This window comes from Meriones unguiculatus, chromosome 18 (assembly GCF_030254825.1).
Source record: "Meriones unguiculatus strain TT.TT164.6M chromosome 18, Bangor_MerUng_6.1, whole genome shotgun sequence".
NCBI classification, from domain to species: domain Eukaryota; kingdom Metazoa; phylum Chordata; class Mammalia; order Rodentia; family Muridae; genus Meriones; species Meriones unguiculatus.
The window spans coordinates 20,337,089-20,352,352 of record NC_083365.1 but is presented as its reverse complement, the minus strand read 5'-3'; the positions used below and the strand labels follow the sequence as shown (position 1 = coordinate 20,352,352).

At 49.7% G+C, this 15,264-nt stretch overlaps 3 protein-coding genes across 7 annotated transcripts; 2 read left to right on the top strand and 1 right to left on the bottom strand.

Annotated features, from left to right (window-relative positions):
* The first annotated feature begins 4,148 nt into the window (after positions 1-4,148).
* On the top strand, positions 4,149-7,204 carry Serf2 (small EDRK-rich factor 2). 3 transcript variants are annotated; one of them, XM_060371726.1, is made up of 3 exons: positions 4,149-4,164; positions 6,114-6,222; positions 6,841-7,204. In XM_060371726.1, the coding sequence occupies exons 2-3, from the start codon at positions 6,149-6,151 to the stop codon at positions 7,124-7,126; spliced, it is 360 nt and encodes a 119-aa protein (XP_060227709.1). In that variant the 5' UTR covers positions 4,149-4,164; positions 6,114-6,148; the 3' UTR covers positions 7,127-7,204. The 3 variants fall into 3 exon arrangements, with proteins under 3 accessions (XP_060227709.1, XP_021505527.2, XP_021505528.2); XM_021649852.2 differs by lacking the exon at positions 4,149-4,164 and adding an exon at positions 5,380-5,533 and having other exon boundaries at positions 6,864-7,204; XM_021649853.2 differs by lacking the exon at positions 4,149-4,164 and adding an exon at positions 5,380-5,533.
* A 679-nt stretch (positions 7,205-7,883) lies between these two features.
* Positions 7,884-13,387, bottom strand: Serinc4 (serine incorporator 4). 2 transcript variants are annotated; one of them, XM_021649854.2, is made up of 12 exons: positions 12,792-13,387; positions 12,271-12,447; positions 11,951-12,129; positions 11,533-11,612; positions 11,209-11,302; positions 10,120-10,331; positions 9,831-9,926; positions 9,606-9,732; positions 9,232-9,304; positions 8,777-8,825; positions 8,494-8,644; positions 8,010-8,317 (listed from the first exon to the last, which is right to left on the bottom strand). In XM_021649854.2, exons 1-12 carry the CDS (start codon positions 12,921-12,923, stop codon positions 8,161-8,163), a joined length of 1,527 nt encoding a protein of 508 aa, XP_021505529.1. In that variant the 5' UTR covers positions 12,924-13,387; the 3' UTR covers positions 8,010-8,160. The 2 variants fall into 2 exon arrangements, with proteins under 2 accessions (XP_060227711.1, XP_021505529.1); XM_060371728.1 differs by lacking the exons at positions 9,606-9,732; positions 9,831-9,926 and having other exon boundaries at positions 7,884-8,317.
* On the top strand, positions 13,377-14,999 carry Hypk (huntingtin interacting protein K). 2 transcript variants are annotated; one of them, XM_021649856.2, is made up of 4 exons: positions 13,447-13,662; positions 14,010-14,065; positions 14,527-14,578; positions 14,718-14,999. In XM_021649856.2, exons 1-4 carry the CDS (start codon positions 13,477-13,479, stop codon positions 14,811-14,813), a joined length of 390 nt encoding a protein of 129 aa, XP_021505531.1. In that variant the 5' UTR covers positions 13,447-13,476; the 3' UTR covers positions 14,814-14,999. The 2 variants fall into 2 exon arrangements, with proteins under 2 accessions (XP_021505532.1, XP_021505531.1); XM_021649857.2 differs by lacking the exons at positions 14,010-14,065; positions 14,718-14,999 and having other exon boundaries at positions 13,377-13,662; positions 14,527-14,586.
* Positions 15,000-15,264: the final 265 nt, after the last annotated feature.

Sequence of the window (15,264 nt, the reverse complement as noted above, 5' to 3'; positions counted from 1 at the left end):
CTTTGTTTCTTCATTTCTTCCCTTTTCTTCATCCTTTCTTCTTTGTTGTTGTTGTTTTTGACAGGTTCTTACAGTGTAGCCCCTCCTGTCCTGAACTTCTATGTAACCCAGGCTAGCCCCAAACTCTCGAATATCTGCCTGCCTCTGCCACTTCAGGGTTGGGATTAAAGGTGTACACTTCATTTCTTTCGTTTTTTGATACAGGTTCTTATGACTTAGTCCAGCTGCCCTTGAACTCCAGATTTTCCTGCCCCAGCCTCCAAAGCGCTGAGGTCCCCGATGTGAACCGCCATACCTGGCTTCCCAAAGACACGACGAAGCTGCTGTTTTTCCCACTGTGTTCTTACCATACTTCCCTGCTGTCACGGCATTTTTGTTTTCACGGCTTTTTTCCATGGGAGCACACCCTCCTGCTTCTGTGAAGCCCTGCTATTCCTGTGCCTCTGCGGTGGCTTTCTTCGCCCTGGTGTGCCTTGCCGTCTTTGTGCCATTATTGCCCTTACTACCTCCTTGACCTAGTTTCATAGGCAACTTATTACCTACTCACTAACCATGACTCTGGATGGGAGGATGGCCTCAGGGAGCAAAGCCGGATGGTCATCACAGGCTGTTCCCATCCTCAAGTGTTCTTCCCTGGCTGTGCCAATTCTCCATCGTTTTTTTTTTTTGCCTTAAGTACAACATGAATGACTTCACTGGCCCACGCCATGGTCTGTGGAGCCTTTACAAGTTTATTCTCTGCATAGAAGCTGCAGTTCTGTTCAGTTACTTTTATCTGGGTTTCGGGGACTGGACACAGGTAGAAAGGCCACTGCCTTTACCTACGGAGCCATCATCCCAACACGGAATCCCACTCCTCCTCCCCCACCTTTGGTGAGCTGGGAAGGGCCAGCAGCTTCCAGACAGAGTTTCTCTGTGTAATAGAATTCTAGCTGTCCTTGATTCACTTTGTAGACCAGGATGGTTTTGAACTCAAAGAGATCCCACCTACCTCTGCCTCCTAGTGCTATGATTAAAGGCATGTGCCACCACTACCCAGCAATCTTTAAGCTTCTTTTTTTTTTTTTTTTTGTCTACAATACTTGGCTCCAGAACAGAATTCCCTGAGGAAGAGCTAGTTAGAAAAGAACACATGGTGTTTGCACCAGCTATGCAAACCTGATGACTAGAACTGAATCCACGGTCGGTCCCTCAATAAAAAGGCAGATGTGATGTGTATCTGCAATGCTTCCATTTCTACAGTGAGAAGGGAAGTAGATACATACGGGAGAACTTTCTGGAAGTTCCTGGACCAGTTAGCCTGGAATACAAAGCAACCCAACAGAAACAATGACAGACCCTGCCTCAGTACGATAAAAGACTGAAAGTCATCCTCTAAACACACACACACTGGGGTGGAGGAAGTGAATTCAAAATAAATGAATGCAGAGTGGGGTTTGAGGGAGGGAGGTAAAGGGCAGAGAAAGCAAGCTCCTTTAATCCCAGCACTTGGGAGGCAGTGAGTTCGAGGTCAGCCTAGTCTATAAAGTGAGTTCCAAAACAGCTAGTGCTAAAACAGACCCCCCTCCCCCCCAAAAAAAAAAGGTGGTAAATTTTGATTTGACTCTCAGGTAATGCTTATTCCAAGTCAAGCTGAGGCTAAACCTTCAAACTGGCTTTGTATTGAGCAGATGAGAAGAAACTAAACCATCTTCAATTTTTCCTATGTCCAATCCCACTTGATATTTTTAACGATTTTTTTTTAAATGTATGTGTAGGTGTGTGTCTGAGTGAGGGTTTGTGTAGTGCCCATGGAAGCCAGAAAAGTATCAGATACTCCAAAGCCAGAGTAGTTACAGGTGGATGATGTGGAGTTCTGAGAACCAAGTTTGAGGTCCTCTGCCAGTATATCCTCTGGAACACACTGAGTCATCTCTACAGCCCTACTGTTAATATGTTAATACATTTATTTTTCTTTTGTTTTTTCGAGACAGGGTTCCTCTGTGTAGCCTTGTCTGTTCTGGACTCACTCGAAAACCAGGCCTCTGCTTCCCTGAGTGCTAGGTTCACAGGCACGCACCACTATACATAACTTAACTTGTTAATATAGTTATATATTTTTTCCCTCTCCATCCTCCCCCTTGCCTAACTGCCCAATGGAGATTAAAACCAGGGTTTTGTTTTGGGGATTTGGGTTTTTTGTTGTTTTATTTTGGGTGGTTTTTTTTTTTTTGTTTTGTTTTTGTTTTTTTTTTTTTTTGGTGGGGGGATGATCGTTTTGCTTCTTTTGTTTCTTTTGTTTTTGAGATGGATTCTCAAAAAAAAAAAAATCCTTGAGTTTGAGGCCAGCCTGGTCTACAGAGTGAGTTCCAGGATGGCCAGGATGTAAAAAGATTTTAATCCCTGTCTACTCTGCCTGGAATACAGACACTCCCTTAGCACACACCTTTAATCCCAAACAGTGAAAGTAAAGTTAGTTTATAGAAGGAAGCACCCATGTTTGAAAGTGAAGTCTAATTGAGAGGCAGACGAAGTGACAGATCAGAGAAAGATTTGACTGAATGGGATTTGCCCAACTGGCAGGAGAACACGGGAAAGAGAGACAATTTAGGAGAGCACAGAGCAGAGAGAGAAGGAAGGGACAGTTTTGCCAGGACAGTTTTAAAAGACAGGTTGTAGAGAGAACAAGCTAGACAAAGACGAAGAACAAGGCGGATAATGAGAAGGAGCCAGAACTGAGAGAAGCCAGATTGAATCAGTCAGTGTGGAAAGGAGTTTTAAGCCAGAACAGCTGAGTTGAACCATCCAGCCAGAGTTCAGAAAGAGCTAGAAAGGGGTGAGTTTATTTACAGTAAGTCTCAGAGGCTGAGAACATTCTAGGCCTAGATAAGATTGTATGCAAGTCGAGTGTTGTGACAGGACTGTAATCCCAGCACTTGGGGAGGCAGAGGCAGAAGGATGTCTGTGAGGCCAGCCTGGTCGGTAAGCCACCAAGACAAGTACTTCAGATAAATAAAAACAATACTTTTACAGCCAGGGCTACACAGAGAGACCTCCTCTCAGAAACAAACACCAAAACCAAACCAACCAAACACACCCACCCATGGGAGGCAGAGCCAGGCAGATCAATGTGTTTGAGGCCAGCCTTGTCTACATAGAGACTTTTAGGCTAGCCAGAGCCACATGGGACCCTGCTCCAATGAAAAGTTCATGGACTACCATGTGATATCCACATACATGTATGTATTGGCTTTATTTCATTTTGGTGTTTCAAAGTTTTATCTTTTTTTTTTTTTTTTTTTTTTTTTTGGTGTTTCAAGACAGGGTCTCTCTGTGTGTAGCCCTGATTGTCCTGGAATCACTCTGTGGACCAGTCTGGCCTCGAACTCACATAGATGGCCTGCCTCTGCCTCTTGAGTGCTGGGATTAAAGGCACGCACCATCACTGCCTGGCTTTATTTATATCTTTTATTTGAAATTAATACAAATGGCAGGGCACAGTGGCACCTACCCTTAACCAGAGGTCAACTCCTGAAAACTGACCTCTGACCGCCACCCACATGCTATGGTACACGTTTATACACACAATAAATGTAATTTGCTTTCACTCTACATGTGTGTATAGAGATATATGCAAATTGATATTGTGACAATTGCTTTAAAGAAAAACCAGATGCAGGGGTGATATTCAAAATATTTCTCCCAGGGTGCACAGCATAAGCACTGACCAATCAAAACAGATGTCAGTATAATTTGAATGAAGACTTTGAACAATTTTACTTGTGTGTGTGTGTGGGAGGATCCTGTTTTGGGGATGATGGCTCAGTAGGTAAAGGCAGTGGCTTCTCCAACCTGTGTCCAGTCCCTGAAACCCAGATAACAAGTGTGAATGTGATGGTGCACATTTTTTTTTTTTAAGATTTATTCTGCACACCAGAAGAGGGCACCAGATCTCATTATAGATAGTTGTAAGCCACAGTGTGTGTGGTCACTGGGAATTGAACCCAAGACCTTTGGTAGAACAGCCAGTGCTTTTAACCTCTGAGCCATCTCTCCAGAGCACATCTTTAATTGGAGCACTCCCACAGTGGAGACAGGAGAATTGCCTGGGAGCTCACGGGCCAGTAAGATTGGGGTATGAAGCACAGCAGCAAAAACAAGACTCTGTCTCAACAAGTCGTGCAGGTGAGATCCTCTGTTCTCCACGAGCCTTAGTACCCTGCCAGGAAGATTCTTTTCAGACTAGTCTGCGACGGATTCCAGGAAAAATATGCTTTACTAATGCAGGTCACCTGCAACACTGTCACAGGACAAAGGGAATGCCTTACTTTTATAAACTTCCGAACGGTTCTCCGCCTTCTTAATGCTGCGACCCTTTATTACAGTTCCTTATGTTGTGGTGAACCCCAATTATTTTCATTGCTACTTCCTAAGTGTTATTTTGCTGTTATGAGTTGTGGATGTTCAATGGTCTTGGGTGACTTCGTTGAAAGGGTCAAGAGGGATCTCTGACTTAAGCTGCCTAGTGAAAGTACTAGACAGGAAAAAGGACCTTAAAACTCAGGTTGTCCTGGGCCTGGGCAGCAGGACGTTAATCCTACCGTTCTGACCTGCGTTGAGATTGTTTCATGATAGTTGAGCAGAATTCGGGTTGTCTTGGACCTGGGAAGGGAGAGAAGGCTTAACTATTCCCGTTTCCAGGAACCCCATCCGTGCTATAGTAACTGAAAATGAGTTCGGTTTTTAGTTACCGGTCTGGTCTGCTTTCTCTTACGAGCCAGATGTAACGTCTGGGGAGGCGGGGTAGGGTGGGGTGGGGGGATTAAACAATGCAGAAACGCTCTAGAGAGAGGGAGAGATGCAGAAATAATAGGAGCATTCCCCAACCTCAGCTCCTGAAGAAACTCCACAGTCAGATTTGGGTGCACTCCGTCACCCCCAGGGCACAAAGTTCCTGCGGGCAGTCGCGTTCTGTTTTCGGACGAACTGTGCCAAGCGCTCGGCCGGGAGGCAGGGGAGGGGGTGGGGCAAGAGCACTAAGTTTAGCTCCCGAGAAGTGCTGGCACACACAACCGGATGAAGCCCCTAGGAAATCCCGCCCCCCGAGCCCCGCCGCCGCGCTCCTTCGGGGCGACTCTCGTCAGTCCCCTAAACTGTCCCACATGAGGTCACTTTGCCCGGTCACGTGCTCGGCCCCGCCGGAGCGCCACATCGCTAGCCGCACCCCTCCACCCACCCCCCTCGCCTCGCCCACGTGACTCGGCCTAGTTTTTTTTTTTTTTTTCCCGGGCCGGACCCAGCGCTCCCGGGAGGCCCCGCCCCGTGCCAGGCGCTCCGCCCGCGGAGCCCGGCCCTTGGCCCTCCGGGACTGGCGCGTGGCACCGCGCTCCACGTGCTCGCCGCCGTCCAATGGGAGCGGGCGCCCGGGCGTGGAGGGGCGGGGTGGAAGGAGACGACTCGGTGGCGTCGCGCGGAGGGGGCGGGGCCTGCAACGTCGGCCCGAACGAGGGGACGCAACGGAGGCAGGTCGGAGCCGCTGCCGTCGCCATGACCCGTGAGTGCCGGGACCCTCGCCGCCCTCCTCTTTCTTCCCGTCGCCCGCTCGCCGCGCGGCCGAGCGCCGCCGTGGGCGTCCCCCCCCCCGTCCCCCCGGCTTCCCCGGCGGAAGGTTCTCAGCGGAGCGCTCCCCGGCTGCCTCCCGCCCAGCCGGAAGCGCAGCCCTCTGCACGCCGCCGGTTGCCGAGGGACCCCTGTGTTGGGCGCGGGCCGCCGGCGGCTTTCCGCCCCGGGGGAGCCGGGTGCCCGGGGCGGCGGGCCCCCGGCGCGTGCCCCTGAGGTCCCGGGGCTCCCCGCTCTCCGCACCAGCTGTCTGGGCCCCCGCGCTGCCCCAAACTTGACGGGCGCCGCCAGCAGCCTCGACCGCACCGTCCTCCCGCACCCCCCGAGTTGACCTGCCCCGTGGCGGCTGCCACACCCCGGCCGCCGGAGCCCCGCGGTTGGGGGGTTCTGCGCCGCGGCCGGGGGCTTGCGGGTCGGGGTGGGGGCCGAGAGTCGGGTCCGGGTTGCGGGAGGAGGGGCGCTGGGGTGTGCGTGGAGCGGCCCCGGCGTCTCACTTTTCCACCTTCTCTCCTTAGGCGGTAACCAGCGAGAGCTCGCCCGCCAGAAGAACATGAAGAAGCAGAGCGACTCGGTTAAGGGGAAGCGCCGAGATGATGGGCTTTCTGCTGCCGCCCGCAAGCAGAGGTAGCCCCAGGGAGGGGAACGGACGGGACGGGTCCGGACGGGGAGACCTGGGTTAGACCGAGGGGTGTACCAGGAGAGAGAACTATTTCAGGGCTCCAGTCTGGGTTAGGTGCGAGGGGCAGAGTGCATTGCTTCCCTCTAGGGTTTTATTTCCTGCCCACTCTAAATTGTTAGGTCACAGCCACGCAGGAAGGGACTGGGGCGGGTCCCGGTCGGCAGGCTGATCTCCGAGTGCCGGGGTTGTGACCTTAAGGGCAAAGAAAGGCAGGGGGCTTCACATACATATCAAATACAGTTGTTTTTTGACAGCCCTGTACTTTTGGCCCTCCTTGCTGCTTGTACCTCCTCCCTTCTTCCCACTTTCTCACTAGTGTCCGTTGGGTGTGGTACTTAATGCAGAATAGAGAGCCTTGGGCCCCAGTGGCCAGACTTCTGACCCCTTGGGCAACAGCCAAATGGAGACTGATTGCCTTTTGAGCCCTAGCGCTGTTCCTCTTGTTCTCCTAGGGTGGGGATATAGCAGCCATATGCTGAACTTTGCCCCATCCACTTCCATCTTATCCTCTGTACCCTTCATCCCCCTGCATCTTGTCCTTTTTGCCCTCTGGTACCTCCCAGCGCCCCATCATCTCTACCCCCAGGGACTCGGAGATCATGCAGCAGAAGCAGAAAAAGGCAAACGAGAAGAAGGAGGAACCCAAGTAGCTTTGTGGCTTCGTGTCCAACCCTCTTGCCCTACGCCTGTGTGCCTGGAGCCAGTCCCACCATGCTCGAGTTTCTTCCTGTAGTGCTCACAGGTCCCAGCACCGATGGCATTCCCTTTGCCCTGAGTCTGCAGCGGGTTCCTTTTGTGCTTCCTTCCCCTCAGGTAGCCTCTCTCCCCTTGGGCCACTCCTGGGGGTGAGGGGTTACCCCTTCCCAGTGTTTTTTATTCCTGTGGGGCACACCCCAAAGTATTAAAAGTAGCTTTGTAATTCCTTGAGCGCCTGGTTTGACTGGGGATTGGGGGGGGTGGGGATGGAGAAGGGACTGTCCTTTCCAACTAAAAGGGTAGAGTTGTTTTAGACACCTAGGAGATGATGGGTTTGTAGACTTCATAAGGGAAACATCACAGAAGAAGCCTTTATTTTACTATGACAACCTGAAAAGCATGCCAGTTATGTGGTAGGGGAGCCCTCTAAGAACTGTAGAGACTACTTTTCTGTGATTTTTATCTCCCGCTTAGACCTTGAACCAGCCAGCCCTAGGATGGTATTGAGGGCCATAAGAAGGGGAGGATCTAAGACCCAAGTTTATGTTATGTCTCTTCCTCATTCTTTGTTTGCTTGAAAGCTGGCCAAAAAAACAAAAAACAGTCCCTCTGCTCACCAACTTCCAGTGGTCAGCTGCCCTCACGTGTGCACATTCTCTTCTGTCATTCTTCATGGAATGAAGGTGGTTTTTGTCTTCCGTTTCCTTTGACCTCAAGGTCAGTATTAAAACCTGTGGTAAACTTTGCTCCATTCTTTCCTGTCCCCTGGTTTGTTCTGGGCTTCTTCCATCCCTGTGCCCAGGGCTAAACCACTTGTTTCCTTTTGATTGCCAAGAGCAGCCCCAAATCTTCAGCCTCTGTTGGTCTTTCCCTGCCTCTGTCTCCAGCTCAGGAGCCAGGAAGGGGCTTGTGCCACACTGCTAGGATCAGCTAAGGCTCCCAAGTTTACTGACTTGGGAGTTAGACTCCTGAGCTTGAATGAAGTCACTAGTTCATGAATGAAGCCACTTGTTCCAAGTTAGATACTTTGGTGGAGTATTGTACCTTAGTGCTAGTAAGTGCTCATTTGTCCTTGAGGTCCTGAGCTGGGCTGGGTGGCTTTGGAGCCAAGGTTAGGAGCATAATCTAAAGGGTCTCCCAGTTTGTTACAATAGTTGGGGAGCCAGTTTTGACCTGGCCGAGAAATACTAGGGTGGTGGGAATTTCTGAGTGGGGAGCCAACAGAATGGTGCCAGGAGCAGCCCCAGATAGAGGAGTACGCAGGCCCAGCAGGAGGCAACTTTGACCCAGAAGGTAGCCCAGCTACCCTTTGTGAAGGTCTTCTCCAGTTCTGCTCCCTCATAGCTGTGAAACCAAAGGCTGATTAGGGGTGGCGCAGGGCCTTAGCCTCAGCCCGGCTTTCCCCACAACCTCGCCACATCTTTGTGTGTCTTTTTGAAGAACTTCCGGAAGGGTCTTGAATTGTTTCCTTAAAACAGCTAGGTTTTGGGGAGAATGTATTATGTATGCTTTCATCCTACCTGAACCAGTTGGTAAGGGTAACCATGACATAGAGCGAAGCAAGGAAGAAGGCGAAGTGGAAAGCCGAGTAGCTGTAGGGAAGATGCTGCCTCTGCACCTGAGCAGCTGGCCACATCTCTGGGTCACCTGACCTCGTTCTGCTCCTTTGCCCTAGAGAGAGAAGTGCTGGTGGGAAGCATTGTTGCTGAACTTCCCTCCCCCAACTCTTACACAGGCTCTTGAAAGCTCATTTACAGGCGCTTACGGGGCTCAACCTTTTCTTAGACTGCTCACCTGACTCACCATCCTCTGGTTCCACTGTTTGGGGGCAGCAGAAGTTGAGTGAGGGTTTCTGTAAAACAAGGCAGTGTGCTTTGAAATGGCCTCAAGACGGTGTGAGGGTGCTAACTTAGACAATTTTCCCTTTGGAAAGATGCCCTGGGGTAAGAAGTGGAGGCACACCTGGGTTCAAATTCCTGCTCCAGCATATAACTGGCTATGCAAACTTTGGTGAGATGTTTAATCTTTTGTGCCTCAATTTCTCCATTTGTGAAATGGAGCAAATACCTACCTCACAGGGTTGTTGTGAGGATTAAATTAAATGAGATTATGTATGTAAAATATCTAGCACAGTGCCTAGCACATTGTGGGTACTCAATAAAAGGAAATAGCTAGAATCTGAGCATTCTGGGTAGAGGTTGGTAGGGTGCGTGTCTCTGTGTTTGGGGGGATGCTGGGGGTTTTGAGTTGATGCTCACCTGGAATTCGTAATTGTAAACCTTGATGATCCACATGGGTCCCAATAACTCGGCCAGATAGGAAGCTTCGTTGCTGTGAGAGAAAGAGTTCGTAACTTTGGGTGGAATGAGGAAGATTAGTGGCATTTACTGCCAACATTTGGTATCCTTCCGGAGGGTACTGTGCTCCCAGAGGCCTCTAAAGTTTGTGAATTTTAAACTCAAAACATTCTCCCCTGCCCCCAGTCATCTCATACAGATCATCTGACAAAGTGCTATTCTTAGAAATTGTCCCTGTTCGTGGGGAGCTTTTCTGGTTCTAGACTTGCTCTACGGTTTAAATAAACCACAGTCCTGGGCATCCTCTCACACTTCCCCTGGGGACCTTTACATACCAAGCAAAAAGCACACAAGCATACATGATGCCAGCACTCAGCACTGCCACCAAGGTATTCGGTATGTGTGGTTCCTTTTTAGTCTGGCCAGGCAGGCACAAGGTGTGATTCTGTCCTTGAAAGGTTACTGCGGAGGGGCAACAAGAACAGGGTTAAGAAAAAGCTGGGTGTTCAGCAGGAACAGAAAAGGGCTTCAGCACCAGCACTGGTGGTCTGGGTCCTCACTTGTGTCTGGGGGACGACTGGACAGTGCAGAGAAGGTCAGATACATGATGTAGCAGCTGATGACAGACGCCTGCAGAAGGCCGGAGTTTGGGTGCTCTGGGGAGAGTAGGTATCATTAGTTGACAGTGACTTTACTTCTACCTGCACCTGCCCTTGTCTTCCCCACTGGGGAGAGTGGGTGGGAGAAGCAGCAGAGATGGAGAAGGCTAAGGAAAAGGAAACTACTCAAACGGGACATACCCCACCCCCAAATCTGGGACATTAAATTGCATATACCCAATATACCCACTGAGGCGGATGCAAGGTGCAATGGAGAGGAGAGAGAGGAGGCCACAGAAGCAAAGGTGCAGACTGAGTAACATCTTGTTGAGCAGGCAACCATCAGGGTGTGTGTAGTGGTGGAACATTAGCACGGCTCCTGCACCTGCCATACTGTAGAATCCTAGGGTGGCCAGTAACACACCCAGGAACCAGCTACAGTCTTGGGCTGCGCCAGTCTGCCTGAAGAGAAGTGGGTAAGGGTTTAGAACGCCAGCCCATTATGGACTATTCACTGTCTCCCAGCAGACACTGATAAGTTAGCCCAGTGGTCCACATAGTACATTCTTGAACTTTTTGTTTTGATAGAGGATCTCACCATACACATTGGACTGTCATTGAACTCACTATGTATTTCAGGTTAGTCCTGAACTCTTACCTCAACATCCTGAGTGGTGAGATTATGGGTATTTGTCACCATTTTTCGTTTTTCAAGACAGGGTTTCTCTGTGTAACCTTGGCTGTCCTGGACTTGATTTGTAGACCAGGCTGGTCATGAACTCACAGGCCTGCCTCTACCTTGTGAGCCCTGGGATTAAAGGTGTGTGCCACCACACCCCAGCAATTGTCACCTTTCTTGACTACCTGTTTTTATTTTGTTTTAAAAAAGGCTGACCTGGACTTTCTACCCTGCTTTTTTGTTGTTTTTGTTTTTAGTTTTTTGAGACAGGATTTCTCCGTGTAGCCGTGGCTGTCCTGGACTTGCTGTATAGACCAGGCTGGCCTCTGATTTGCCTCCCTGAGTGCTGGGATTAAAGAGGCTCACCACAATGCCAGGTTCTGCTTGTGGTTTTTGTGAGATCATGTATCCTGTTCTGGCCTTGAACTCTTGGCCCTCCTATTTCCTGCTCCTCAGTGCTGTGATCACAAGTGAGTGTCTTCACATCTGGTTTCCTGAGCGTTTTGGTACTGTTTGTTGGGCGGCCATGGGAACAATATGTCCTTTGCCCAGCCTTTCCATATCCAGCTATTCCTGCTATGTCCTTTGCCCAGCCTTTCCATATCCAGCAATTCCTGACAACCTCCTTGGGAGGAGTCTTTGGGATTAGATGCTCCTTACCAGTTCTTGTTCCAGGAGTGGGCAAAGGCTGTGATAAGCACCAGCTGTAGTAGGATGAATATGAAGCCTCCACAGATGCCAATGTAATGCCAGGCTGCAAAATAGTCACCATTTGGAACAGCTCCAGCTGGTCCTGGTGTGTCACTCTATCCATCCACCCCCCTTTTGATTAAGAGCCCAGGTAGCCTAGTAGGTCTCAAACTCTCAATCTGCTCCAGTCTCCTGAATGCTGGGATCACAGCTGTGTGGTATTCTGTAAGCTCAGCTTCCTGTTACTGAGTAGGAAGCCTGTTCTTGCTGATGAGGGTGTGAGGTGAAGAGTACCTGGGAAGAGATGCTCGTCCGGGATGCAGAAGGCAACGGTGCAGAGACCAAACAGGAGCAACAGCTTGAGGCTCCAGAAGCTACTTAGTGGGTTTGAGAGAAAACCAGATTGAGGAGTAAAAGCAAAGGGGGAAAGAAAAAAAATCATGGCAGGTGGGTAGTACAGGGGAGGTGGGACCAGTCCCAAGTCCCCCGTGTAGTCCAAGTACTAACTCCCATTCGGAAGTCACAACAGAGCAACAATGTACACTTCATGGAAGGTTTGCATGTAACCCTTGTTACTTTCAGCGTAGAGCCCAGAGATTGATAAACCTGTTGTCTATCTTTTTACAGTGCTCTTTCTTCATCCGGGAGTTTTCTTTAGCCAGCTTGTGTCTGCTTCCCTCTGTCCCATCCTATCCAAAAGTTACACACAAACCTGTTATGTAGCTGTGCCCGAGGGCTGGTAGGGGAGTGGAGGCGGACTAGCAGCACAGCCTGCATCAGGTGGAAGGTGGCAGTTCCTGCACATACTCGATACACAGCCCCAGAGCCACTGAGTACTGGACAGTCAGAGTTGCCAAACAGGTGGGCACACAGCACTGAGGGCATCTGGATCTGCAGGGAGTTTGGTTGTGAGAAAAGGCGGCGAGTCACAATGCATGGATTGGTCCCAGCTTTTCACTTTGCTCCCTCTCTGTTCGTTCCCAGTCCAAGTCTTACGGGTTTCTTCGCACTTTGCCACCTCTGCCCACTTACCCCACGTGCTTTGCCCCAGACCCTTTCTAACACCTTCCTGGACAGCAGGAGGCAGCAGATTGCTGAGGCCCCCACATGGAGAAGGATGTAGAGCAAGCAGCTGCAAGTAGACTCTGACAGAGAGGGCAGTCTAGAGTGGCAGCAGCTGGTGCAAGATACAGGCCCACAGCAGGACACCTGGGGATAGAGCAGATGTAGGAGGCAAAGTGGAGCTTTTGGGGGGTGGTGTTAGACTGTGTGTGGGTTAACCGAAGGCCAAATTCCCAAACCCTCCATCCGACTGTCTGGTTATGAACGACTTAGGATTGCCTTTCACTCAACACTAGTAAGAATTTCATTGCCAGAACTTCAAACTTTAGTGTGGACTTGACCACCTACTTTTCCCTAATGCTGAATGTGGGATGGGATGAGAGGTTCACCAATTATCGAGGAGAAGAACAGGTTTGTCTCCCCAACTCCGAGTTTCCCAGCTATATCTTGCTTATGGGCATCTTCAAAACTCTTCCCAAATGCCGTCTCACCTGATTGAAAGGGGTTTTCTCTACAACATCGCTGACTCCACCGTGCTGCTGTGGGAGGCCCGGGGTGGTGCTCCGGCCTGGGATGACTTTGGCATCTGTAATTTTTGGCCCAGAGGTTAGGCGTAGATCCATTACTGCAAAAGCTGATGAGGAACAACAGCTTCTCAAGATTTTCGTCCATTGGGCAGTTGCTCTGCTGGGCTAATCACTCGTCTTAAGGCCGCAGAATGGACATATCAGAAAATAAATACAGATCGCCAGGAAGTGGTAAATGCAAATAGCCTTGTGAAGATGTCTTCGCTGGGCTTCGTATTCTGGATCATTCGGACTGTGAGATTAGGAGCAATTGGCCTATCTGGTCTGGGGATTAGATATTTTAATTGGTTTAGGATTAGCTGTTGGCAGCCTTTGTTGGGCAGAATTGTGTGTGTGTGTGTGTGTGAGAGAGAGAGAGAGAGAGAAGGGATTGTTTTTAGGTGAAGAAGTAAGGTTGTGCGTTTGGGTGGTGTGGCTATTGAACAGATAGTCGAAGGAGACTTTGCACAAAACGAGCTCGTGAGGAAGTCAAAAGAGAACCGCCGCGGTAGCTGTTCTCAAGAGAGTCACAAAGGTGTGGTCCAGCGCTTGCCCCGCCCCTTCTCTGGGCGGAAGCGGAGGGTTGCCGGAAGTTGTGAAGCAGCCGCCTATGCGGCGGCGCGGTGAGATCGAAATGGCGACCGAGGGTGATGTGGAGCTGGAGTTAGAGACCGAGACCAGCGGCCCGGAGCGGCCTCCCGAGAAGCCACGGAAGCATGACAGTGGTGCTGCTGACCTGGAGCGGGTCACTGACTATGCAGAGGAGAAGGAGATCCAGAGTTCGAATCTGGAGACGGTGAGGTTGGCCGGGAGCTTGGAGGCGTGGGCTGGAGAATGGGTTAAAGGGTGAGATGAGAATGATCGGTTTGCTGCTCGCCGCGGCTCCGGGACCGCCGATCGTGATGGTGGGATTTGGCAGTGTGGTGGGTCTAAGCGACAGCACCCACCCAGCCTGCGGTTTTCTCCAGTCTGATGGAGATTGGGCCTAACTGGATCTGCAGTGCACGGAGTTAAATGTAGTCCTTTGGTCCTGAGAACTCTAGTCATTGCGAATAAGTACTTGAACCACCAAATGGTTTTTATTTTTGGTTTTCCGTTTCTGGGTCGCACGGTGGTAGGTAACTAGACTCGTGTTTCCTTCAGGCTATGTCAGTCATTGGAGACAGAAGGTCCAGGGAACAAAAGGCCAAACAGGAGCGGTAAGTTTAAAGTGCACTGCCAGCGCTACCGGTCCTTGCTCGTCAGGGGAAAAAAAATTAAATCGTTAACCAATTCCAGCAGATCTATGGCTTACAACTTTGTTGTTAGTGGAAGGGAAGGCTAACGGATACCTTACTGTAAAACCTCAGGGGAGGCGGGTCGGTGGTGGCGCAAGCCTATAATCTCAGCAGGGAGATAGGGGCAGGCGGACCTCTGTGTGTTCGAGGCCAGCCGGTTCCAGGATAGCCAGGACTACACAGAAAAATCCTGTCTCAAAGAACCAAGGGGGCAAACAACCCTCAGGGGTAAGGGTGGGCACTTTTGATATTTTCAATCAACCTTGTTCTACTCAGTTACAGTATGTATGTAGCTGGGAGTGTTCCTTTTGGGAGTTTATACAGAGGTAGAGAATGAAGACAGATGTGTGTATATATATAAATATATATATATGTATTTGCAGGGAGAAGGAACTGGCGAAGGTCACTATCAAGAAGGAAGATCTGGAGTTGATAGTGAGTAGTAATGCTTTAATGGAGTCACAAGGAAAGTTCTTCCAAATTTGGGTTCCTGAAACAAGTAGAGCTAGAAATTTGTTGGCATATTTATGCCTGAGAAGAGGCGTCAGTGACATGATATGCCTTTTTTTTGCAGATGACAGAGATGGAGATCTCTAGAGCAGCTGCAGAAAGGAGCTTGCGGGAACACATGGGCAATGTGGTGGAGGCTCTTATTGCCCTAACCAACTGATAATGTGCTTTTTCAGACATTCTGGACTGATTTGCTGAAATAAAGTGTTTCATTTTGCCTTTTTTTTTTTTTCAATTTTCATCTCAGATCAAATGCTTTATATATTCTATTTTGTTGTCAGTTTCTATGTTGGACTTTGATGAAACTGTATGAACAATCAATATAAAGAAGTACCTAATGTTCAAATACAGGCTCTATTTTTATTACCCTTTTGTGTGTGTAGTGTCTGGACACTGGTTTCTCATATTGCTTTTGTTTTGGTGACAACTCTACTTCCACCATATGGGAATCAAGTACCCTTTTGAACCAAAGCATCTCAGCCACCGTAAGTAACAGATTCTAGGTGGTACCTTGGTCTTATTCGTCTGGCTAGCTCTTGGTACATTTGGACGCTCTGCAAAAGATCCAAATGCATGTGTTTCTAAGATAGCTTATGCATTTTTTTTTCAAG